Genomic DNA, 26,598 nt, shown 5'->3' with positions numbered 1-26,598 from the left:
CTGGTGGTCTCTGAAATCCAGCCGTTTGGTGTTGCATACACAAGGGTGTTGTTTGATGGCTTCGATAAACCATTCCACAATGATATCCGGCACAATTTCAACATTTGGGCAGCTCGCGGCACTCATGCCACTCGCACAGGCATCCGCCATTTTTCTCTGCGCGATGCATTGTGGGTCGATGTTGTCGGCGGCGCCGATGTGCAATTGGAGCAGGAGCCAAATCTGCGCCGGGCCCGTCCGGGCATGCTGGTTACGTTGGCCGCTGCAGTTCGTCGAACTATAGACTGAGTTGTTTCACCAACGCAACGCAGCGTGCGCGCGCTCGCTTGCATTACGTTTGACTATATTCGCGCCTTACGAAAAGCGTGGACTCCATGTGCGCGAAAGAGCGAGTGACGCGACAAGGCGGCACGGCGACGCTCGCTCCGTCGCTTTTGGGCAACCTCCATGCAAGCGAAGGCAGCAGGCGACGCGAACCCGCGACGTGCGCAGCGGACTCCGTGCTGCTTTGCGCACTCAAGCTTTGAAACACGCCCGTAACCTGTTCTCTCTCTTAAAATTTTGTGAGTGTGCCTCATAGTCGGTGCCAAAGGAATATTTCCTCTACGGCAGCGGTGTAGCGGCAGTGGAGATAACCAACGGCGTGCTTGCGGAGACGAAGTCACATCACAGATTCACGGGGGAGGTGTGCTGGATCCTTAGTAAAAACACTCCCATAAACTGTCACCGCAATCTGATTGTAAGTGAGCAAACTATAATATACCAGTGAGAATGCGCGCCGCGAGTGTTTCTGCACAGTTGGAGCGCAGCGGCACGGTGGATTGAGCGCCGGTACCCGCGGCTCGACACGCATCTCTCCCTGCAGTATGCCCCCTCGCGTAGCCCACTCCAAATGCTGTTAGCCCTCCGCACCCAACACGTAGATTGTTTTAATTATTTAAATCATGCGGGTCTGCCTCTTAGCTACAAAACCAAATATTTTCTCGACGGTGACGATGACCAAGATGACGTGCTGGTTTCATGAGATGTACCCGTGAGAAACCGTGGACAAACCGGAAACGGCTTTGTGGGGCTCTGATTGGCCAGCCGCGTGGGGGACGTCCGGGCGACGAGCGAAATTTTCTGTGGGTGCAGATCCAAGTGACACAGCAAGTGACACATACATTTTGCTGCCTTCGCGTTTGCGTGAGTTTTCGCGTACATGGAGTCCAGGCTTAACAAATCGGGAAGACGACTTTGGGGAAGCCGGTCTAGAAATCTGCCTGCCACTCGTCATAATCGGCCTGCATCGCAATAAAACATTGCCCCTAGCTTCGTTGCACTTTTGACGGTGCAAATAGATCGATAGCTTGCCGAAAACATGAAAAATTTGAGCGTCGCCAGCGGCGAGTCAGGCTGTCAACATGGCAGGTCAACGCAACCACTGTGTTTCCCCGGCGATTTTCTCGAGCTGGTCATGCTTGATATGGGCCATCCGACTAGACAAACGGTCTAAATGCGTGGTAGGGTCATTGAATTTTGTTCCTAGACATCTGTCAACGGCGCGGATGCAACGCTGCGCGAACACTGACACTCGGGCCGTAGAATTAGCACAGTGTCGTCGACAAAGCTGCGCCGAAAAACTCTCGCCGAAAAACTCAATTGCAAACTTCACAGCTGTACACATCAGGAAAAAAACCTGCTCAGTAATCATGCGAAGCCCCTATTGCAGAACCGTTCAGTTTTCTCGATCACGCTGAGTACCTACAATGAGCGGCTAATCGTTTTTTGAGCACAAACATAACCTCAGACTTGAGCCACGGCATTTCCATGACCCCCCCGCATGAAAGTGGCCACTGCTTTCGCGATTCGAAATACCCCGAAGGTTGAATGCATGGGCGCGGCGGCCGCGGCCTCGTGCAATGCTTGGTCAGATTAGAACAGGGGTTGCACACGCCCGGTAAGAACTTGAAACAGCCAAAGCTCACTGCCTTTTTTGCACCTGAATAAAGTTTAGTTTCACTGAATACATTGTATTTTTTACTTCCTCGCCATTGCGGCGCAAATAAAGCTCGACTGCTTTAGATTTTCTCGAGTGGTCGTTTATATCGAATTACCGGTTATAACGAATTTTTCCGCCGTCCCGCTGACTTCGTTATAATGAGGGATTACTGTATAATAAAACTCTGCTGGGTACCGAGCCATGTTGGAGTATATGGTAATGAAATAGCCAACAAATGTGCTGCTCAAGCTCGCAGTCATGAAAGCAAGAAAGTCAACATACCTCATAGAGACTGCATGAAACTAATACACAGTAATGTCAGGGCTAAATGGCAGGAAATCAATGAAACCTGTGAAGTAAATAACAAACTGCATTTGGTAAAGCCCGTACAGGGTGAATGGAAAACCTGTAGTCACTGTGCAGGAACGTTTCATGGGAGTAATTTTATGCAGTCTCCATATTGGACATACACACCTTACACACAACTTCTAACAAAAGACAAACCTAGTTGTGAAAAATGCGGAGATGAAATTACAGTACACCACATCTTATTCTCATGCACAGAACTTGAATCACTGAGGAAAAAGTTTTTACTCCTCAGCCACCTTTCCGTTCATGAGTAAAAGGCTGAGGTTTTTTATTTGATGGATTGGGAGCCTCGAGATTCTTGCCCAGGCAAGGATGGTGGCTGAGGTTACCCGACCCTCTTTAAAGCTTTCACTAATAGCCATTTTTAATGTTCCTTTCCTTTCTCATTACAAACAGGTATAAACTAAAGTTTTAGACCCTCCACACCACTGATGGTCTTTTATATATTTGTAAAATTCACCAAAAAACAATTTTTCCTACACTTTGAGCTTGGCGCATGATAGCCTTAGATGCTTATGTGCCGTCAAGCCCAACACAAGTGGCCAGGGTGTCCTCGGCCAGGGTGTCCGATATGTAAACACGAAAACATTGAGGCCGACATTCATCACTTACTGTGGGACTGCCCAGCTCTCAAGCCTACAAGGATCCGGCACCTGATGGTAGCAGGTCTTTCACCAAGCAACCCCACTTCATACATCGCCTGGACGCAGGGACCGTACCATCGTTCTCTACTGGACTTCATCAAATCAGCTAACCTTTTTCCATTCATTTAATCTCTACTACATCATTCATCACACCTTTACCCATCATTGATGCCCTGGGGCAATAAATTTCGCTTTAAAAAAGAAAGCCCAACACAACACAACATCTTAACTTATATTCAATGACCTAAAATTCGGGCCCTTTATTTTTTGGGCACTCTTGATTATTCAGACTTTTTCGTGGCACTGCGACATGCCCCACAGAGCCAATGCATAAAAGTGCCTGAAATTCGGACGCATTGCAAGTGATTACTCGATTTTTTGGACTTCATTCCACTTCACGCAGCACCACCGGCACTTGCCAAGCGCCCATGTAATGCGTATAGCGGAACGTCGTTAATTCAGGATCGAAAACTTGATTGAATAAAGTGGAGTTCAAGCTATAAGGGAACCTCTTCTGCGGCAGGGCCGTTACTCTCCGCACGTTTGCACATCAGTCATGCATGCTTGTGAGCTGGTAGCGTTCTCGGATGTGGGTGGCTAAAGCATGAATAGCAGTCAAAGTTCGCGGAACTGATTTGTTCTTGAGGGAACAGCGCGAAAAATGGAGGACGGAAGAGGGAAGAACACGGCAAGTGCTGTTCCTCTCTCCTCCGTCCACGTTTTTCGTGCTGTTCCCTCTAGAATGTATAACCAACTTGCCCGTTTAGCAATTGTATCGAACTGATTTGAGCAGAGTTCTTTCATTTCGAATGCAAGAAGATGCAGCAGCAAAGCGTGTGGGAAGCGTACGGCTTCACAGAGATGGCAAGTGGAAGAAAATGGCAGCGTTTTTCAAAGTGAAGATCCTACCTGTGACAAAATGCACTGCATCCCCAACTGTTCTATCGCAACACGGTCAAAACTTGCTTTTTAATGCCTAGCTAAACACTTTTCGTTATACTCAAGCCACAGCAAAGTGAATGCAGTAACGTATATACCACCAGTTACGAGATTTGTTTTCGGCTTAGGCTCTAGGCCTAACTACAAAGGCCGAAGGAGCACTTGCTTCGGCCATTGTCGGTTCTTTGCTACCTTTATCACCTTCCTTACCTATTCATTTTGGGCCATCCATACGATGGGCGCAGTGCAATTCCTATAGTGTTGAGTTCACTTTTGCATCTGAACTTATACCCAAACCGTGTCAGATGCTGATTGGTGCGTCACTAGTGTTCCCCTCGCCCATTTTTTTTTTTTTTTCTGTGTGCTCGTCACATGTTGCTCACTGTATGTGTTGTTCGCTGTTCGTGTGGTGGAGCCTCCTCACTCGTGATGGTGTCGCTTGTGGTGGGTGTTAAGCAGAAGCAGTCGAGGTCCACTACATTGGACCGTGAAGGATGCTGGAGGCTCTTAGGATATTGAAGCAGTTCTGCTTTGATATTCCTGATGGTATGCACTCAATGGATAGAAAAATGAAGAACAATCATTACTGCGCTGTTCTCATCTTAAAATTGGTCAAACATTGGCTAGTCTTTCACCAAATAAATTTACCATGATGCAAGCAGTTCTTGGCAGGTTCTTTGGGGTCATTCGATAATCCAAATTTTCGGATCATTTGAACATTTTTTACATACCCCTGAAGTTCGGTTTAACGATCTTTTACTGTACTTACAATTTCTACACAAACGCATGCAAGAGCGTATGAGACGAATTTCGTGGTGTTTACTGCCGTCTTACGGTTGCTTGTCCCACCTGATTTTTTAAAAATGATGGTTGCACGAGCCGTGAGATATGAGCTGCTTATACTGTGGGGCAGTCACCTGATCCTGGTAAAGCACTGCGATGACTTTTGACCTGCTTGCCCTCACCAACAGGCAAACTGATAGTTGGTGGGCATGTGTCCCATTTGTATGTCAAAGGTGGCAGTGCAAAGCACTTGCAGGGGATGCAAGTGATCACGGACAGACTTTTGTGTCGGTCTCCGGAAGCATCACTGTTTAAGGGGAACTTGTTCTGGGCTTTGTTTCATTGTCCACATGTCCTGACCCAAAGTGTTCCACATTTCAGGGCACGCAGAAACCAATCCATTACCAAAGAAACTGGTCCCAGCCAAGCTGCCTCTAAAGCCGGGCCAACCAGACCACAAGAAGCCGGCACTGGCTGTAGCTGTCAAGTCAGCGCCACCTCCACCCAGCCCGGCGAAAGTTAAGCATGCTGGCCATCATGCCACTCTTCCACCAAAGACACCCAAGCTGTCCAAGGGGAGTCCCAAAACTCCGCAGGGCAAGTCGCCGGGGCTGGCCAAAAAGACTGAGTTGCACGCACACCCAAGAAAGGTGCCAAAGCAGGAGCCGCCCACAACGGCAGTGGTGGCGCCGGTTGCCACCGCGCCGGCTGTGGTGTTGGCCGAACGGCCCAAGAGGCAAAGCAAGGAGAAATTCAAGCGAGCCATGATGCGCAAGAGAGGTGGGTCAAGCGAGCTATTCCTTTTCGCGGCCAGGTTGAAAGCCCTGCTTATCCTGCTAAAAATGGCTTTGATTTGGTGCAGTGTAGGAAAGGGAGATGCTCGCATGAATTGAAAAGGGGATAGACAGTGAATGCAACATGTAGCTGAACTTGTAAGTGGAAGAAAATAACTTTGGGCAAGGCACTAATCCAGTCGAAATATGTACGCAGAAAAAGGGATTAGACAAATATGATAACATGAGGAAAAGTGCCCCTTGTCATGTTTATCTTTTTTGCCTGACGTTTGGGGTAGATGTATGTGTTCTAGGCAGCCTATGCTTTCTGCTAAAGAAAGGTGTGTCACAAATAACTTATGTGTCACTAATAATATGTCAGGGTTATCATCTGTGCCCTGAATGAAGTGCATTTCCTGGTGAAATGTTGGAAAGATGCCAAGGGGTTCACAACTCACATTGCCTGAAGACTGGTCAGGGAGAATTCTGCTGAACTTTCAAGATTTTAGAGTTTAACCCGCATATAACAAACATTACTTTCTCTTGGCAACTTGTTCGTTATGATCATGTCAGTCTTGCGATATGATGATTCATTGGTTGGACAATGCATAGCATCGTCCACCATGAGAGCAGTAGGTGCGTCTGTCACGCACGAGGTAGCTTCATCTGTGACGCATTGGCAGAGTTATCTGCTGTGGAGGTTTGAATAGGGGGATATTTTCCCCACTTAACCTTTTCTGGCCATCCTAATGGCTGTCCGCACCCTGTGATCGTGCGCGCTGCCAAGCGCACACCGACCACAACGGGCCATGTTCCATGGAAACATAAAAACAACACTTGCTGACACAACGCGGTATTTATTGCTGCAACTATTTTGCTGGCTAGTGACAAAATACGCTAAGGAATCAAGGTTACCCAATGCAAGGTTACAAGCGAATGTTCGCTCATTTAAGCACAGGAGAAAAGCTCTGAGGCCAAACGGGACAATCTCACGGAGATGCGTTCCCACATGGCTCTCCGGACCCCGCGCTAGAATGTTCACATGCAACGAGTTCCTGAGGTTGAAGAGAGAGAGCTGTCTCCCCTGTGCCCACAACAATCACGGCATCTCTGGCTCTAACGTCACTGCGATGGGGGCACCCTCCCTTGTTAGTTAAGGTAACCAAGGCGTACGCATCTAAATCCAAGGACACAGAACAGGGCGAGTCCCCACAGCATTGACAGTGACCCTAGTGTTGGCACCAAACACCTGAAAGGCTGCATAGCATGACATCACAGGCTGCTGTTTCGAGGAAATGTGTTATGCACAGTTTGCTTTATTGGGAGCACCCTGGAAGACTAAGCTGTTGCACCATGTACTGCTGCACGCAGAGATGGGTCGCCGTGTGGACGACGAAGATGTGGAGGACAGCTCGGAGGATGCACACGACTCTGAGTGGTCCTCGGAGGACGACCCGGAGCGACTGTGGTGCATTTGCCGCAAACCGCACAATGACAAGTGGGTCCTCGGTTCTCAGCTCGTTCTGACGACCTTTCATCTTTTCCTAGCGGCTCTCAGTGTAATTGTGCATTGTCATGTGCTTTGAGTAAACTTATGGGCTCTTAAGTGTATGCAAGGTGCAAATTACAAATCAAATGTTGCGTTTTCCTGTGGTGTAACCTTTTGGAGAACTTCGTTATGCTGATTACATTATAAAATCGCAGTGGTACGAACCTTATGAAGTTGGGAAAAATATTCGTTATACAGTCAAACCTGACTATACCGAACCCGTTTACATCGAGTTACCCCATATATGGAACTATTTATGAACATTGTATTGTTAAAATGAGAATATATAGCAAAAAGTATGAATACATTGAACAAAAAAGTGGCTGTGGTTTAGCTCTGGTTAAACCTGGAGTGATGCGATAGCTACAGCTGGCCGAGTGGAACTCGCTCAGTCGAATTGCAAAGTCAGTCTTTCGCCGCTCCGTTTCGCTGGGCTTTCCTTCATCATCTTCATCCCTGGACGTAGATTCACTCTCTCCCACCCGACTCGGTTTCACCGGCGCGCCGCGCTGCCGTCAGCTGCTCCGCATCAAACCACGTGACCAGCCACGGTGGCCACGGCGCCGCCACGCTGAAGGCCTGAAATGCTAGCATAATGTAGGTATTGCTACAAAATAGCAGCCGTGCTTGATATACCGAACTTAAGCCGCGCAAAACTGCCCCACAATGCCCCCCCACCCCTTTCGACAAAGTGGTTTAGCCCAACAGCGCTCGCACGGCGCTGCTCTCGCTCCCTCAGACAGCCACCCGGCCACCCCTAGCAAAACTTTTTCGACCGCACACTCTCTCTCACATCCACGTGCTCCTGCATGTGGTTATCACTCACTCAGCTGCTTCATTTGGTGTGCTTTGTTGCGTTGTGAGAGCGCTGAGCTCTTCCGCTCCGTAAAAGATGGCTGCTGTGAAGCAACAGAACCTGCCAATATCTTCAAGACTCATCTAACAATTGCAATAAACCCCTCGATAGCGGTGAACCACTTGAGGAACTTGATGATTTGTTCAGCCGGCTTTCCCAGTTCCCGGGTGCTGATTGTGATGGGACTGCAGCAACAGACTTCGTCTCCGTCGACGATGTTCTTCCGATTACCGGAAAGCTCGCTGACGAAGACATCATTGCCGATCTTACACTAGGGATATCGCCAGCAACAGTAACTGTGAGGATCCAACGAGTTCCGACCTGCCATTCCGTTTCGATGCACTTAACGCGCTGAGCGTTGTTCGCCGCTACTGTGCATCCATAGAAGGCTGTGGGCTCAGCTGTTCTCAGTTGCTTGACAATGTTGAAAAAGGTATGCTCAATAATGCTTCCAAAGCCAAAAGAGCAGAAGAAGATCAGCGACTGTTTCTGGCACTAATAGTCCCGCCATACATGTCTCCAGCAAATAAAGAATGCTTTTTAATGAGGTGCAGTTTGTACATTGTCAAATTTGTTAAAGCTATGTTCTGAATTACACGATATATTGAATTAATTCCCGCTTTTTTATGAGTTCAATATATGGGGGTTTGACTGTAGTTGAAATTCATATCATATAAAAACAATAAAACTTTCTAGTCGGAGCAGAAGAAATGCACTCAAGCAAATTAACTTGCATCTGGTGAATCTCTGCAAGGTCAGCCAGCATATAAATATGGTAACTCTAAAACCAGGCTGATGTATTTTCTTTCCTGAACACTCTCGGTGCTTGCAGAGCTGAACTCGTATGCGATGCGTGCAGGTATCTAATCAGGTTGATGGCACCGTGGAATTTTGAGATGAGTGGGGACGAGGGAGGGATAGAGAGGGCAGGTGGCACGCAAATCTGCCGGGTAGGTAGGCAAGCCACTTCATGGGGTGAATATACCAATGAGTGGTGGCGCAGTTCAGTGCTGTTGAGCCACTCGGCAGTAGTGAATGCATGTAACGCGTTCTCGTAAACCAGAGCAACGGCTTGAACCCAAACAAGGAAGTGACAAAACACAGCGCTGTGCTTTGTTCCTTCCTTGTTTGGCTTCGAGCCGTTATTTGCTTGTTAGGTTGCTGGATGTGCATCATGGCAGTCTCACTTGTTACCTGTTTGTAATCATAGCTGAAGTTGTGGTAGATGTTTGTACAGTAAAACCTCGTTAATTCGAAATCGCTTAATTCGAACTGCCGGTTAATTCGAACTGACGGCCGGGTCCCGGCAAAGCCCTGTGTATTTCAATGGGTCAAAACTCCCGATAATTCGAATATGCCGGTATCCACGTCGGTTAATTCGAACTAGGCGCCGATGGCTGGCATTGCTCCTCGCATATAGAAGTCACCTCGTAGCAAATACATTGCGCTGAAAATTAAAAAAAATGCAGAATGATGAGAAAAAAAATAAGCCAGCACGAATGTCAGCACGCACGAGGTGAGACGTGAATTTCGTTGCCCGAACCAACCCTCCGGTGCATGCCGTAGCAGGTTTTCGCTGCCGGAGCGTCGAAGCATTGGCTTGTCTATTTTTGGCTGACGCGCGGTCACGCGGGTAGCCACCCTACCGCGGGCGCCGCCTATGCTCCGGCCACGGTGGCTCCGGCGCAAGCCGTTGCAGCAGGTCAACTAAAGGACTACCTTGCCGATTACTCGCTCAGCGATGTGTTCAATGCAGATGAAACCGCGCTTTATTTTAAGTTGCTGCCGAACAAGACTGTCAGTTACAAAGGCGACACGTGTTCAGGCGGGAAGAAAAGCAAGGGAAGAGTGACGGTGTTGGTGTGCGCAAACGCGACTGGCACGGAACGGTGCCGCTTGCTTTTGGCAAAGCAGCGAAGTTAAGCGATGCCGAGATTATTGAAGCGGCCTGCGGTGACCAGATGCCGCACAACTCGGGCGCGGGGAGCACAGCTGACAGCGACGACGAGTCCGACGGAGGCGACGATCCATTGCCACCCCCGAGTGCATGTGAAACAGCGTCAGCACTCGATCTGGCTGCGCACTACTTCTCCGCCGATGATAATTCGGACGCTGCGTTGGAGCTGTTGGGCAAGTTGCAGACGATGCTTGTCGAGTCACGGCAAAGGAAACGAAAACAAATGCGCATCACCGATTATTTTTCTCTTTGATATGCTTTGCCAATCTGCTGTTAATAAACATGTTTTTGAAGCATAGTGTCATATTTAATCATTAAGCTTGCTGCTTACGCGAATGCATTTTGATGTTAGCTCCAACCGCATAAACAAATTAACTTTATTTCCTTCGACATTCGGGCTCTATGATTTTAATTCGCGCAATCGCCCGCCGCAAATGTGTAGTAGTGCGTAGTAAGAGATAACGATCTCAGATATGCCTGTTTTAGCTTCGGCCCGTGCTGCCGGGCGTGATGGCCGCTTTTTTTAGCGCCCGCTCGTTAATTCAAACTCCGCTTAATTCGAACAATTTTCCGGTCCCCCTCGAGTTCGAATTAATGAGGTTTTACTGTATCTGTAAAGTGAGACTTTCTGTACTGCACGTCATAATCAAAAGATTGCATGCATTATGTGTCATACTTAGGGGGGTACAAAAAATGGTTAAACCAGTAACGTAGCAGGTTTCAGAGCTGGTCAGAAAGAGCCTGAAGCCACACTCCTGCTTCGAGGTGAAACCTACTCTTTTTCTGCGTTGGGAGCCATTTGTTGTGTTTTCTGTATATAAGACACGTCTTGTGCATCTATAGGCTGTTGAAAGTTTTTGACGCATGTGTACTCTTCCATTGTCATCGATGTCATTTGACGACACTGCCTTACCTCGGTAGTGTTGCGTCTTCAAAGTAACATTAAGCTTACTGGCCTAGCTGCAATATTACTGAAATGAACAGGTGCAGTACTTCCTAATCTGTTCTTTTGTGTACACTTGAAACAAACCCAATTTGTCATCACTGTTGCAATCACTCATCATTTATGATCGCCTCATCTCAACCTCTGCTCGTGTGGGCTTTTCAGTCACGTTCAGCAATGCTCAAGTGGTTTTTGAGGCAACCTTGGCTGAGAGCCACTGCTGTCAAGTAGTCTTTTTGCCAAAGTTGAGCCCTTCACAAAAGCATGCAGAAAAGGAGAGTGCCTTGCAGTGCTGTGTAAAGTGGCAAGTGCAGTAGAACCCCGCTATATATTTTAAACCCTTTTATAGGAGAAACTCTGGTAAAGTAAAAAGTCAAGCTGCAGTTCCATTTTGCCTTCGACAGACGACTGTACATTTTTTTTTCAGTTATAGTAAAGATTTTTTCTGAAGAAACGGCTATAGTAAAGAGCATCTGGCCATAGTGATATACTCCCCATGAATGATGGCATCACGGCACACGTGAAGTGCAGGATCGCTAAGAAAACCATCAATCTAGAGAGCCACAAGGAGCAGCCAACTTTTCGAAGACCTTGAGACGTTGAGGCAAAGCGCATAGCATGCACTGAGAAAGGAAAGCCAGTAAAAATGCTCTGAGTAGCACGGGGAAGCAGTGGCAAGAAGCGCAGGTGCAGTGGCACTGCACAGACAGTTTTGCCACACTTGAATTTGTTGCACGCGTTTCTTAACTACTGCCTCTGAAATAATGCTGAAGCCACAGAAGACGACGCCGTGATCATGGAAAACTTTGGTTTTCACAGGGAAAATTAAACTATTTTTTTAGCCACATTGTAGTCTTGTAGATGTTGTACATCCACAAGGCGTAAACGATGTGGAAAACGCGATAACATGTGATAACTGATAGAAAACTATCACATGAAGGGATGACAAGAGCAAGATGTAAGGTATATCTGAGTGTTTGTTTTATAAACCAACACTTTGTGCTTGGTAAGTAGCCAGAGAGCATCAGAGCCATGCCATCATCAACTACTGATATGGTAAAAACCCTGATGTAGTGAAGGTTTTTGCTGGTTCGAGCTACTTTACTAAAGAGGGGTTCTACTGTAATTGTTTTGCTGGATTTCTGCTGTTTTGTTTCATCTCTTGTTGCATGCCCTCAAGTGGTGTTTGGTTTTTCATCTTGTAAGTCACCCTTCTATTTTTTGTTCTTTTGCTTGGTACCGTATTTGCTCAATTTTAAGCACCCTCACCCTGTCTTTTTTTTTTTATGTGTGGTTCCTGACCCTAAAATTGATGTAGTTCAAAAGTCCTCATTTTTCTCTAGGCCTTTGTTTTTTTTTTCAACAGTGCAATGCACGTGTTGCTTTATTCTTGTCAGTGTGCATTTATGAGAGAGCAACATTGATGTGAAAGCAACCTGCACAGCTTAGTAGTTGGTAATCAGCCAGGAAAGCGTGCACTGAAACAGGTAGCAGCCTTTCTCAGTGGAGCCGAGAGCTGTGGAAGCTGTCTAGAGAATGGGATGTTCAGACGCGCATGTGCTTGTGGTGATTGGGGCATGATTGCTTGCTAGCATTGTGGGCACACTAGATTGCGCACGGTGGCAGATTGGTTCTGCCACAACATTCGGCTGGCATGTGGCTTGTTTTCCATTTGACTTCTCATATCAGACCACCGGGAACTTGTACTCGTCAGCGTGCTGGTGACAAAAGCAGAGACCGATGGAAACTTTTTTCTGCTGAAATGTGTGTTCAGAACTGGTCGACTCCTTAGTTGAAGGCTTGGCAGTCATCTCTCTTCTTTTCAAATTCACTCTGAAATGGTTTCTGGAGACGGGGAAGCGTTTCTTTCATAGTTAGTTCGTTGGAGATAAATGTGAAGGGCAGCTGACTCCTGATGCAGTGAAATCTATGGGGCATGCCTGAAAATTTGTTTTTGTTCTTTCATTGCTTTCATTGCTTAGTAATGTGCAAGAAAAGAAAAACTGGTCGATTTGATCAGGCAGCTAATCAAAAACTGGTCAGTGCTTGCCACTTTCTCTTCCAGAAAGTGCACTGGACATGAGTAGAGATGCCCGTCCTGGCTTTCTGCAGCTTTCTGCTAAGACTGTGGAAGGCCTTGTTGTCCATGAAATGAATGAGTTTCATGCAAAATGCAGTGCTTTGGAATGGCAATTTCGCGCCTTAGCTCTTGTGGAAAAACGTGTGTCATGTGTGGTGGCACCTCAAAACAACATTTTTCGTAATGGGGCACTCCGCTCCTAGAACCCTCTTGGTGGCACATTTAGCAAGTGGCTCATTCTTCAGGTGTACACCGAGGGTGGCTGAGCTTGCAGGTCTCTCTCGTGATTCAGCAGGGTGCATTTTTGAATGTTTTGTTGCACTTTCAGTGCAAGTGAAGTGGGCTGTGTAATAAAGACAATCATTGAGACTGGATGGGACAAGGCCATGCACTGGTCTCACCCCCATATTGTGATTGTCGTATTTGTGCAACATTCTTGTTCAGCTCTTTCATCGTTCACTTGATGAGCTCCTGCAGGCATTCGCCTTAATGGTTGAGACTGAAGGTCCTTTGGCTGCTGCTATCTAGAATCTCGTGATTGAGCCGACTTCTGCTGCCTTTGATGGTCCAGGCACTTATATTATCGTTGCTGCCTTATTGGGATGAACTTGCATTCTATTGCATGCACGCTGTTGTCCTAGTTGAGGCTCCTATACTTGTTGCCACTTGGTGTCGCACATGCGTGGCAGTTTCACTTGGGTGCCTTGGTGTCGCATATGCTTGTTGGCTTTGCATGGACGGCTTGTTGAGGGTGCCCACCTGGCTGTCTTTCTTTCCACGCGTTGTCCCAGTTTTTATGGCATTGACATCTTCCAACTCAACCTAGCCAAGGCAGCAACACCATTCTAGTAAACATGTTCAGGGATTTGGGACAGTTTGGCCATGCTGTGTACACTATTTTATCACTCTTAATAAACCCACTTTTTTTCAAGAAAAGTTGTAGTCGATTTGGGGGAGGGTTCATTATGGTGGAAAAAAAAACATCGACAGATATTTTTGTAAGAGTCGAAAGTTCACATCATCCATTCGCCCGCCCGCCCGCTTGTTCATTTGTCCATCCGTCAGTCCACTTGACCATTCACCCTTCCATCCAACCGTCCATGTCTGTGTCGCTTGCGTTCATGTCGCCGGTGTTTAGCATAGTTCGCTTCAAAAGGTGTTTGCTGTGTCACTGCACGATGCAACAGTTTTCAGATAGTTGACGGCGCCAGCCAGTCGTGGTGAGATGAAGCGAACACGCTGAACACCGGTCCTGAAGGTCGGGTGTGCTTTTTTTGGCCTGAGCTTAAAACTGAAAGTGAATTCTGAAAGACATAAGTGGTGGGGTGGGCTCATTATGCAAGCGGGTTCATTGCACAAGTAAATGTGGTGCTACTAGAGGACACAACAACAGTTGTCGCTGTTGTCACCATCAGGCATTGGCATCATCCGTAGCACAGTGGCAGCTTCTGGATGCTTGTGATATTTAGGTCGAAACAAGTAAAACATTCTGTACACTTTTTGTTGGTTGCGCAAGTGGTTTTTGCTTCTTACTGAAATGGCAGGGTATAGTTTTGCTTCACGGACACTTCATTGAAGTAGAACATGTGCAGAAAGTTCTAGGCTGTAGCAGAATTTTTCGGCTGCTCCAATGGGTGATCAACCAGGAACCTAAGTTACCTCGTTTTGGTGAAGGTTTCTCCGAAAGGCGTTCGTCTCCGCAGTGTCACATGCGTTGCAGAGCAGTTGAAGCGTACTGCAGTGTAGGGATGCACAATGGGCAAAGATTGAGCAGTCTCAAGGGCCACTCTAACCATGCATGAGGTGGTATGTGGGGGCCGCACTACAATGTAGGTGTGCAGGTGGCATGCAGTCAGGTGCTGGGTGCTTACAATCGAACCAGTACGGTATGTAGGTGTTGGGAGCACTTCTGTCTGACCCTCATGCACTAACAAATGCAGGCTACTCCATCAAGCACGGGGCAAAACTAGAGAGAGTCCTTCTCGAGGGTAAGCTTGTCACTGCGAAGGCGCTGTGTGTGTCTGTGTGCCCATTGGCAACTGTGTGCTGGCTCGGTTAAGTCTTGAAGAGCTAGTAGCTCGAAATTTGGTTGCAACAAGGATAGACTGCATAGCACAGGGAAGGCTGGAGTTGGAAAGCACAGGAGCTGTGTTTGCAGCGAGAGCACTGATGAAGGAAGGGCATGAAAGACTGTGGGAACTGTTTGACAGTGCTGTCGCTCTGTCTGGTAAGCATCCCCCTGAAGCTTGATCTATGCAAAAAAAGTAGGGATAAAGGAGAGGTGTGGAAATACTACATCGAGTACTCAATGTGCATTGTTTTAATTTATATATATGGCTGGACTGCCGCTGTTTTTCATGAAACCGAGGGTGGGCTCTATAAATCGGCATTGGATTTGCTTTCTGCATGTGAGTAGTGCCTTTGCAGTGCTTGATGCCCTTTCTTTTCAGTGCTGCCCATGCTTTGCAATTATACGTTTCTCCATGGTGCACAAATGCAAACTCTCTCCCCTGTGCAGAATCAGCGCTAGGCATTTTGTTTATATATTGGAAATCTGGCTCTTGCTGAAGAGCACTTGTTCATGCAAAATTTTATATTGTCTGGTGCCACCAGATTTGAAAAATGTTGCCCTTGAGCTAGACATGGCTGGCGCATCAAGTGTTACTTTTTTTCAGGGAGGTTGGTGCATTTTAGCATCTGGATGCTGTTTGTGCACATGCATGGGAACTTGCACGTGCCACGGGGTGGGCTTGCTCGTGCTGCTCCCGCTTTTGCTCTGGTGGTGCCTGTGCCTGTCCCTGTGCATGGAACAAGTGCAGCATTTCAGCAGCACCTGATGGCAGGACTGGTTTAGTTGAGACAGACGTGAACGTGAATGCTGTTGCACAAGTGACGCCTCTGCCTGCACCTTGCCTCTTTGCTGCTGGCTTGCTGTGGCCAAACAGGCACTTAATTGACTACGTGGGGCACTCCCTCACCTTTGCAATCTTCTAGCTGCTTGCTACTGCAGATCTTAAGGCGTAAGGGATTCGCCTAGTTTGCCATATGCAATCTCAGAATGGCAGTGAGGTATGCTGTTACGTGTACACGGTTTGTCCACTCTTGAGGCGAACGCACAAGTGCGTGATCGTGCCCCGCAGTGCACCAGTGCATCCGGTGTGGCTGCGAATAAAAGCAAAGTAGCACATGCACAGAGGAAACTGGAGGTGGTGCATCCTGATGTCTTCTGCAGTGAGTGCTGCTTTCAAACGTTATAGCAGGTGAGGGGAAGCACCACCTCCAGTTCCGCCTGTGCCACTTCTGTTCAATGTGCAGCTGTGCCAAGGACCATCGGCTGTGCATTTTAATGCTATCGCGTTAAAGGTCCCGTTCGCCAGAAAATGCAGTGTCGGCGTCGGCATTGCAACTGAAAAATCATGGGTACAGCTCTGGAGGTGGTCTCCAGAGAAGCAACCTAGGAGGCAGGTGAACCACCTAGGTCACGTGACCTGGCAGCGTCATCACAACCTACCCACCGGATAGTGACAAAACTGCCCACCATGGCAGGTGGCAGTTTGCTGATTGCTTGGGAAAAGCAACCTGGGCCGCACAAGGCCCACCGCTGGGAGGCACCTGCCATTGCAGGGCAGTGGCGCATCTCCCAGGGATCTATGCATGTAAAGTCAGGAATGAGCAATTCTGCATGTATTGGCATTAACCAATTAAATCTACTGTATTATACCCTTAAGGCGGAGCTTAAGTTTCCCCTCCAATTTTTTACAATACAAATACAGTGTCACGAGGGCTCACTCTGTGCCACTTGAACCTATGATCGTTGATTTCAGGGATCGTCAGGTGCTCAGTGCAGTCGCTTTCATTTGCGACTAACACTGACCGTGCTTGACTTGGTGAGTGTCGATGGAATTCGGTTCTGTGCCACTTGAACCTATGATCGTTGATTTCAGGGATCGTCAGGTGCTCAGTGCAGTCGCTTTCATTTGCGACTAACACTGACCGTGCTTGACTTGGTGAGTGTCGATGGAATTCGGTTGATAGTTTCATTCAGTGGCACTGCAAACCTGCAATGCCACCCTCAAGCTCGCCCAGCAGTTAAATGGTGAACGGCAACAAGAAATAAAACAGCAGAAATTGTAAATGTTTCATGTAGTTGTGCGCAAGTAGCTTTACTGTGCTTCTTTTTGTTAGGTTCATCCTCTTACTATGAAAAGCCTATTGCATTTGCTTCATCCAACGCCGCCCATTGTATGTCTCATTGTCATCTCGGTTAACTTTGGGTTAGAACTTGTGGCAGCACAGTGTGTGTAGACGGCATTTTCAGTGTACTGTTATTGGTCATTGGAAGAATATTTTGAAATTTATGTTCACTTCAATATTAAAAGATCGTGGCGGCTTATAGGTAGAACATTGGGTCAGGGGGGTGAGTTGAGGAGCAGCTCGTTCCTGGCATTTTCTACAAAAACACTGTGGGTGTGGCAGTCATGCCCTCTGTGCTATGAGGGTTGAAGTAGGAATTCTCTGACAGATCGGCCCTAAAGCAGTAATACATGACAGTGGGGTGCATTGTCATGTCCTCCTGTTTGCCACGTCGGTTCAGGGTGTTCATGTCAGTGATAAGTTGCTTGTTGTGTGTTCCCTTTGCATCTCCCGTGTTGCAGTAATTCACTAATGCTGTGAGATCTAGCCTGAAAATAGGGCCGTGCTCTCCTGATAGTTGAGCAACGCTGGGTAACACATTGGTGGAACTTTGTGTGCAGCTTGTAGAGGCACAGGGGGTGGTGTCATCTGGCCAACTGTAATGGCCTGTGAGTGGCACAGGAGGATGAGGAGGAAAAAACCGGATTCGTGGCCGGTACTAAAGCCCAGTGAAAAAGAGGCGTGGAAGCATGCTGTCTATGTGACAGCAATCGTCATTCCATGCGCCAGTTCTTGTGCTTCTTCTATGGGGGGGTCAGAGTTCAGCCATGTGAGGAGCATCGCGGAAGTGCTGGAATGGGACTATGCTAGCCTCTTTGGCATTCATCTGGTGATCGTGACCTCAGCACTCGACATGATTGGGTTACGAACGTTGGGAAGAAGACCACAGCATCGTGGCATGGTCAATGTAAGACTGATAGTTTAGCCACTGAATGTGGTTCTCCTTGATTGCAAGTGACTTCGGAGTTGTGTCGTGGAGGAGGGAAGCCAGTGTTTCGGAAAGAGGACATCTGTGGCTGGACTTTGCCCTTCTAAAAGGCTCTTAATGCTTTGGAACAGCAGCACCCCTATATGGTATCCTTTCAGAGGGCTTTGTTCCAGTTACTGTATCTGGAAGGCATTCTGCACAGGGGAGAGTTCTGCTTTGACTTTTGTACCCTATTTGCTGGCATTCAGTGTAATTGATCATGATTGTTATGTTACATGTAGTTTTTATGGTAATTCTTTTAAACTCCTAGCTTTTTGGGTCTCAGGGAAACAACGAGTGATGCTACTTCTCATGCCTTGGTTTGCTAATGTTGGGTCAGCGTATGTTTGCCTGAGCATTAACTTAATTTTTGCTGAAGTGCTATGAGCTTAAAAATGGCATATATAATTCTGGAAACCAGTACCACACACTATGTTTAATGATGTATAGCACAGTGGTTTAATGCAAAATCATACTAACATTCTTGATGATGATTTGATATAATGGCACGAGGGCAGCCAAAGAGTGCCATGGCCAGCGTGTTTGGTCTGCACGAGGTGAGGCCAAAGACCCATTTTTTTTCCCCAAGCATTTCGTCCCAGGGAAGCCGAGCACCAGGCTGGAGGAAAGCTGGTCCCTGTTGAGGCAGGCGCCTGACAACACTACGAATGACAATTCTGGTTTTAACAATAAGAGCTTTGTTTATGATCTGTGTATTGGTAAAATGCGATAATAAGATTATTTTGCTAGGAATGTGGGGATGTTAGCATGTAAAATGGCTCCGGTTACATTTCATTTATTATACCCTTAACTCTTTCCATACCGCAGAAAAATTACAGATTTTAGTGTTTTAAATTAAAATTTATTTCTTCAAGAAGTGCCAACTGCGAGGCCTTCCTTCCAAAAATCTGCTGCTGCATTTGGTAAAATATCTTGGCAGTATGTTGCAAAGACCCTAAAGCACCAGATAAAACCAGTGTGGACTGTTCTGCTAGCAAATATGATACAAAAGGGGAAAACCCAAAAGGCACAAGCCTTTTGCAGGGCAGGTTGTATCTTCTTGTTTCTTATAGTTTCACCAGTGTAAGCTCATGCTGATAATTTTACCACCCACATCATCATCATCATCATCATCGTCGTCGTCATCATCATCATCATGCGTGAGTGAGCTACTTTGAATTGGCTGTACTTGTATGTCTGAAGCATAGTATTTCTGCATGCAGTAAATGTTGGGCTATGCTTTCTTTTTTGCTGACTTGCTTTACTTGGTGAATAGAAAAGTGCCGTCCACCCACCATGGCTGTGAAGAATCTTTTGTCAGTACTGTATTGCTTATCATTCACTAGAACAGTAATGTTCTGCATGTAGTAAAGTGCCTTGTCACTGTTTGCAAGCCTAGCTTAGCTCACAGTGGTCCCAGCTCTGTGTTCCCATTGTATCATCAGCCTGTGCACCAAGGCCCACTAACTGAGCATAGGCCTCGCAACTGGTTTGGCCAAGCCAGTTGTAAACCTGCCCGACTTTGTAGAATCATCCGAGTTTTCCAATTCTGTCCGTGCTGCTTGCCCCTTGAGGGGCCAGGTCTAAAGGTGGCTCGCATGGGCCGTGGCTGGTCTCTGGTGGTGCGTGCAGGTTCATGATAGAGTGTGACCGGTGCAAGGACTGGTTTCACGGAACGTGTGTGGGTGTGACGCGGCAGCAGGGGCGTCTGCTTGAGAAGGAGAACAAGGAGTGGGTCTGCCCCAAGTGCTGCAAGGGTGAGTCGCATGGATGTCACCACAGCATATCCGCTAATGGAAGGCCAGTCAGTCTCGGGGAAGGGAAATGAAATATTTTAATTTCACAGCCAGTTAATTTGTGCATAGCAGCATTATTGGACTGCTCCAAGAACTGGTATGTCAAAACTACATTTTGTGCCTAGCAGCAAATCGAGCGCTAGTCGCTAATTATTTGCACTGTTGAAAATTAGCCGACGAAACCCAAGTTGTGCATTTGTTTTTTCAGTTAACTCAGTTTGTACCTGAACTGGAACTTTTGAATTCTGAAAATAGCCCCAGTTAAAAAAAATGAAAAGCCCCAAGTATGGCCGGCGTAAGGGGTCTGTGATGGGGTTGCTGTCAGTAGGAATTTATGAGGCTCATGGAGAAAAAGTTCGGGTGCAGTTTGGCTATCAGCATCACTCCTTCATTCCGGGAAAGCTGTGAGAGTGTTTGGTGAAGCTTCACTTGTCAATGGTAGCTTTGATGCAGCCTAGAGCCCTGATCTGTGTGGGCCTGCAGGTGAGAGCCATGGTACAGCGGCCAAGAAAGAGCTCCATCGTCAGTCGTCTAACGAGAAGGTCCACCATGCTAAGGGCCACCAGGTGAAGCCCACCACCCCCAAGGCGACCCACCAGTCCAAGCCAGCTGCTGAGGAGCAGGGCACACCTCCTGGCGCCCCAGCTGCCAAGCCTGTGAGTGCAAGAGTGCCCCCAGTTCATTTGTGAATGAATGGTTGTGTGGTGAAACAGTGTGTCATGAGCAAGTTATGGCATGGTTGGTCCTAAAGTAAGCTGGTAAAGGGAAGGTTGGGGTGGAGAGACGTGTAGATTTAGGTGCTTTAGGGACAAAAAAAGTGCTGTGGGGAGTTCAGTTCGAGAACCCCTGACATTGCCAAAGAGAGCCACCCCTGAACATGGAGGCCATTTTGACAAGAGTGAAACACAGTTTTTGAAGCATATTTTCTGTCTTTTTCATTTGTCGGTAATAAAAACCAGTCACAGCAGGTACCGACTGTCTGTCCCGTCATCACCAGCACGACACCAGCACCTGATGTATGTAGTTGTCACTTTCACATAGCACTTTCTCAAATCATTGGGCTGTGCATGCTGATGTGAGAGAGTGCTTTACACGTGTTGTAATTTGATTCTAGGCCCAACACTCATGGTCTTTGATTAGTAGTCACTATGAACAATCAGTTTCTCAAGAGATCAAAGAGTGGGCCCATGTTTTGTTTGGGATGTGTTGCTGCATTGGACGTTAATCATTGCTGGCCTTCGGGAGTGAATTATGTCATTTCTTTTGACGCGCAGGACGCGCCCACGCTCAAGGCCGTGGTGCGTGAGTGTCTAGTGTGCAAGCGCAAAGCGGAGTGCATTGGCCTGTACTGTGGCCGCAGTTGCATTGCCAAGTACGTCCACGATGCAAGCCAGACCATCAAGGTGAGAAAGTGTGCTGCCTCCTTTTGGCCGTCCAGCTCACTCCGCCTCCCTTGGGAGAAGGAGTGTCTGCCTGCAGGCATTTTGTTGTCGGGTGGTAGACCATAATGCAGCCAACCAGAAGGCACGTTTCTGTTGCACTCCAGGCAGTTTTGTAGTCGTGAAATGCAAACGTGCCGGGCATTGTGACTCTTCACTCAGTCACGGGGAGGTTAAAGGCATAGAAATGCAGTGCCCTGCACTATCGTGCATGTGTGTTTGTCACATGCTGGCAGCGATATCTATGAGCAAAAGGGTGAGCCCATTGATGTGATTGAGGCGAGACATGTAAATATCCGCGTGGTGCGAATTAGGCTTATGCAAATATTCTATAATTTTGAATTTTCAAGAGTTCAATGATATTTGATTCGCTCCGAATTTGTGGTATTTGCTTCATATTCAAGATCTCTAAGCATTCCTCTGACTAAGGATTGCGATGCTTTATGTGGGCTCACATGCCAATTATAAGCGTTATGATCATGCATTACCACTGCCAGTTAAACTCTGGTGTTCTTGATTTTGCCGTGATTTCGGCCATTCCTGAATAGCAACTGAGGCCTTCAAAATAACCTAGCCATTTAATGTGGCTAACTCAAATTAATCGTTCAGATTAACATTACATATTGCAGGACCGTAAAAATTATAGAATTATCCAGGATTTCGAATTAACAGAGTTTTTATTATGAAGGTTTTATTGTATTTGAATAGCTTCTTTTTTTTTTTTTCTGAACATCTTTCGATGGAGGCGAAATGCAAAAGGCACCCATATGCTGTATGATGTCAGTGCTCGTCAAATATCCCCAGGCACTCAAAATTATTCTGGAGCCCTTCACTACGGCACCTTTCTCTCTTCTTTCACTTGTTCCTTCCTCTCTTCCCTTACAGAGCAGTTCTGGGGTGTCCAGGGAGATACATGAGATAATTACTGCTGCATTTCCTTTCCTAAAAAAATTTAAAAAATTCAGTTTTATCATCTAGCACCTTCTGTTGGATTGCTTGCTGAGCACTTATAGTTAACAATGAAATTTGCCATGTGGCAGCTACCTCTTTGGATGGCTATTGACGTAGGATGCAATGCGGTTGTCTATGTGGTAGGTGTGTAAGGCCTTGCAGGCAATGCAGCTGTGTTTCTTCCTTTATGCCTTGCGGCCTCGAATGCAAAAGGGGATTGTGGGATTGTCCTCAGAAGTGCCGTTTGCAGGAGTCAAATGTGCTGAATGGGAGCTTGATAAGCGCATGCAATAGCACTATACTTTTGCATAGGATTTTGAGAAGGATGTTTCGACTGTTTAAAGTTGACAATACACTCAATCCCAGATGTATTGAATTCTTGAAAATTTCAGGCAAAAGTAAAGCAGTAATGTTCACATTTATTGAACACACTTTCACCGGAAGGTTCAGTATATCGAAAGGCACGCCGTGCCCCTGAAAGTGGCTTAGTGCTGCTCTTGCGCTCACTTTTCGCGCATGGAGATGGGACGACTATGCGGCTTTGGGCACCTCCTGGCAGTGCTAATGCTGTCAAACCGTGTGACAAGGTGAACGTGGGGTGTGCTTAAGGGTAGCCTTCAGTCTCTCATACTCATTTTCTACGTGCTCATTTTCTAAGTCAGCCTTACTGAAGCATAGTGGCAGCGTTCAGCTGGCATGCTTCTCTGCCTAAGGAAACCTACTGTACATTAATTTTAATGAGAGATTATTCTGTTTATAGTGTACTAGTAAGAGGATTAAACCTCTTATTGCAGGCAGTGGCTAGCTCCAAAGCATTGTTCGTTGCAGCTTCAATGAAAAGCAGGTAGGCCTAACAGTGCTTAGCAAGCGGTGTGCTCTCAGCATACTGGAGGCTGGCATGTTGGTGCAAGAAGTGTCTCACCAGCGTGGGTGCATTTGTGTTCTTCCTTCTGTGTTACAGATAAGCATATCTTTTGCAGTTTTTTATATATCAATATTATGTATCGAACAATCACGATCCCCTTCGATATATCTGGGATCAACTGTGATACATTACATATATGCATGTTTGATATATCTCCAAATTGACTGCGATAGTACTATAAGCTTTTTTTTTTACTAACTTTCAAATAATGAGACTTTCTGTGCATCTCTGTGGAGTTTGAAGTTGATGACTTCTTACTGGAATGCAACATGCACAAGTGCCTAGTTGTGCCTCGGGATGAAGTAGGAGTTATAAAATTAATGAGAATAGCAATGATAAAATCAATAAAAAATTGCAGGCAGCCAAGCTGGATGGTGAGCGGCGCCTCATGTTCACGGAGCGCAGCTCGGGCAAGCTGGTGGCCGGTGTCCAGACGCCGACGGCAGAGAACCTCACCAACTGGTTGGTGCGCAACCCGACCTACGAGCTGGCTGTGGCTCGGACACCAGCACGTCCGCCCTCGGCCAAGCAGCCGGCCTCCAAGGCAGCACAGGCCAAACAGGCAACACAAGCCAAGCCAGCTAAGCTGCCCACCAGCAGCAGCACCCAAGCACAGTCGACTGTGTCCTCATCGGGGACGAATGCCACCGGGGCTGCCACTGCACCAGCTGGCGCAACCAACAGTGCGCCGGCTGAGGGCACAGGCACTGCTGAAGCGGGTGGAGGTGAGTGTGTGCTGCAGGCCACTGCTTATTTGCAAGCTGGATACTTCGCAAATTCGGCTGAAATCACTGCATGGGAATATTTTATGGTCCCTATACTTCGCGAAACAGAAGTGGTAGGCTTTGAGTGCAGCTCAGATTTGAATGTGTCAAGGAGGATATTCTCTATGTGTTATATGTGTTAAGGAGCATATTCTGCTCCTTAACCTTCTCGCTGCCGCGAAAAAACAAGATTCTGAGTACAGTTAAAACTCGGTTTAACGAAGTTGAAGGGAGCCTCAAATTATTTCGTTAAATCAGGAACTTTGTTAAATCGAGTGATGCATTTCTCGGACACATAATTCGATACAGTCAACTATATGGTGCAGCAGCATCCAGAAAACTACCACGGCATCATATCTGCGTAGTGTAAATACGCCCAAAATGAAACTGCAGCCCGCGGAGATGACTGACACCACTAGTGTGTATGAAAAAAAAACAAAAATTATTACCACAACAAGAAGGGCCCCAGGGGACTACAAAATTATTTACCTGCAAAAATATCTATCTTTGCTTTCGTGCGCTTCGTAAGCAATGGCCACACGAATTTCTCATAAGTCTGAAGCGCGTACAGCGCATCTTCGGTCCCCTTGTGTGTTATGGCAAACTGCCACAGCAGGTCAAAGGCATCCATCACTTCACCCAGTGTTGGCACGTGAGCTTCGTGATCACCGTGTTCGTGATCGTCAGTGGCGTCGTCAGCATCTTCAGCCGTCTCTCCCTCCATGCTTCCCACAAGCCGCAAGATACCGGCGTCATCCAAAACTTCCGTCTTGATTGCTTTTGCGTCGGCGTTGACGTAGTCGTGGAAACTTATTTCTATGGGCACTTCATTCACTGAGCGTAGATACATACTCCCAGGCATCTTTGTGCTGGTGCACGGCGCTCGCGCAGTCGGGCAAAGCTTCAGCAGTTTCAGAGCCTAGCGTATCGAAGCCAGCAGCCCTGAAGCAGTTGACAATGACAGATTGCTTCGTTGCTCTCCAAGTCACTGTCACCATCTCAACTGCCATGAAAAGTCGATCTTCGTCTCGTGCTTCAGCCTGGCTAGACTGACTGTAGGTGCTGTAGGCCTAACAAGCTGAGCTTGGCAAACACGACACAACCAGCACAACATTTGCAAAGAGAAATGGAAAGAAAAAGAAGGGCGAAAGCACAGGGTAATATCCGCAGAAGAAACCTCAGCGGCGCCATCTATGGCATGCGACATGAAACTTTTTTACCCCTGGCGCCATCTGGTCAGCTCAACTAAAAATTAGTTGCCGACCGATTTTTCGGACTCGAAGGGACCCAAAAATGGTCCGAATACAGTGCAGTCCACTTATAACAATACCACATATAACGATATATCTGTTATAACGATGGGTCGACATGAGAGTGTCCTTTTATGCATTAGGTCTATGGGGAAAAAAACCATTTACAGTCGATCCCGGATATATTGAACAGTTGAAAAATCCCCTTGGGAATCCCATGAAAAAGTATAGCGCTATAGTTCGCGTATATAGAACTCCCGTGCACCGGCATATCGATGTATCGAACTCCGTGCTGAGCTGCGCCCCGGCAAGTGCGCTTCTCCCACCATACCCCACCCCCGCAAGTGCGCTTCTCCTCACGAAACTCTGCGATGTTCCCGCGATCTCACGCGCGCCGCCCCGCACTCTGAGAAAGGGGCGTGTGAAGGCACGTGACGAGGCGCACTTGGAGTGCGATTGGGTGTGAAAGGGAAGCGGGAGGGAGAAACCACGCTGACCGCAGGCGCCCATTTCCTGTGTTTTGGTTGGATGACACCGCTGGCGCAGCGAGACGAACGAAGTCAGTGCAGCCTGGGCTTGTAGTAGTGCGGAGACGCGGAGCGGTGCGTCTTTTGATTCGCTTTGTTCTTTTTATTCACGAGGCCTACGAAAAGGCTTGAGACTCGTGTGGTGCAGTGCATTTTTCTTTCCGCTTTTGGCGCGTGTTCCGGAGCCATGGCCGCGAAAAAACGCAAGAATTTGGATTTTTCAGCAAAGGCGGACATCATTCGACAGGTGGAGGCTGGCGAGAAAAAATCTTCGGTCGCCGCGGCGTTCGGAATTCCTCGAAACACCTTGAGTACGATCCTCAAGAACAAAGCCGATATTAAGCTGAAGGCAGTGCAGTCCAGTCGCCCTGGAGCGTGTCATGTGCACGTCCCAACGTTTGACAAGGTCGAGAAGGCATTGTACGCCTGGTTTTTGGAGACACGTGCCAAGAACATACCTGTTGACGGCCCAATGCTCATGGAGAAGGCCAAATGGTTTGCTGTGGCCTTCGGAGAAGAAAGCTTCACTGGTGGCACTGGTTGGCAGCAGCGATTTAAGAGTCGCTACAGCATCGTCGGGAAGACCCTTTCGGGCGAAAGTGAGGCGGCTAGCACAAGTCACATAGAGAAGTGGTTGTCCGAAGAGTGGCCAAATATTTCCGACAGCTTTTCGCCGTCGCGAATATTCAACGCAGATGAGACGGCACTGTTTTGGCAAATGCTGCCAAACAAGACTGCATCTGAAGGGCACTGCATGCCATGGTGGCAAGAACAGCAAAGTGCACCTATCGATTTTGCTTGCTGCAAATATGGATGGGTCATCCAAAGTACGGCCGTTTGTTATCGGAAAGAGCAGGTCGCCACGCTGCTTTAAGAACGCGAAAAGCCTCCCAGTTCGATACGCGTCCAAT

General features: G+C 47.4%; 1 protein-coding gene across 1 annotated transcript in view; it reads left to right on the top strand.

Annotated features, from left to right (window-relative positions):
- pps (protein partner of snf) overlaps window positions 1–26,598 on the top strand; it is a gene marked incomplete in the record, with an annotated part of 147,377 nt that overhangs the window by 55,552 nt on the left and 65,227 nt on the right. The window contains 7 exon segments of the mRNA XM_077660973.1: window positions 5,098–5,496; window positions 6,861–6,987; window positions 14,815–14,862; window positions 19,668–19,792; window positions 20,315–20,487; window positions 21,106–21,234; window positions 23,505–23,871. Coding sequence (XP_077517099.1) covers window positions 5,098–5,496; window positions 6,861–6,987; window positions 14,815–14,862; window positions 19,668–19,792; window positions 20,315–20,487; window positions 21,106–21,234; window positions 23,505–23,871 — 1,368 coding nt within the window.

The sequence above is a fragment of the Amblyomma americanum genome, chromosome 4 (assembly GCF_052857255.1).
Source record: "Amblyomma americanum isolate KBUSLIRL-KWMA chromosome 4, ASM5285725v1, whole genome shotgun sequence".
Classification (NCBI taxonomy): domain Eukaryota; kingdom Metazoa; phylum Arthropoda; class Arachnida; order Ixodida; family Ixodidae; genus Amblyomma; species Amblyomma americanum.
This window is presented reverse-complemented; position numbering and strand designations above follow the sequence as displayed.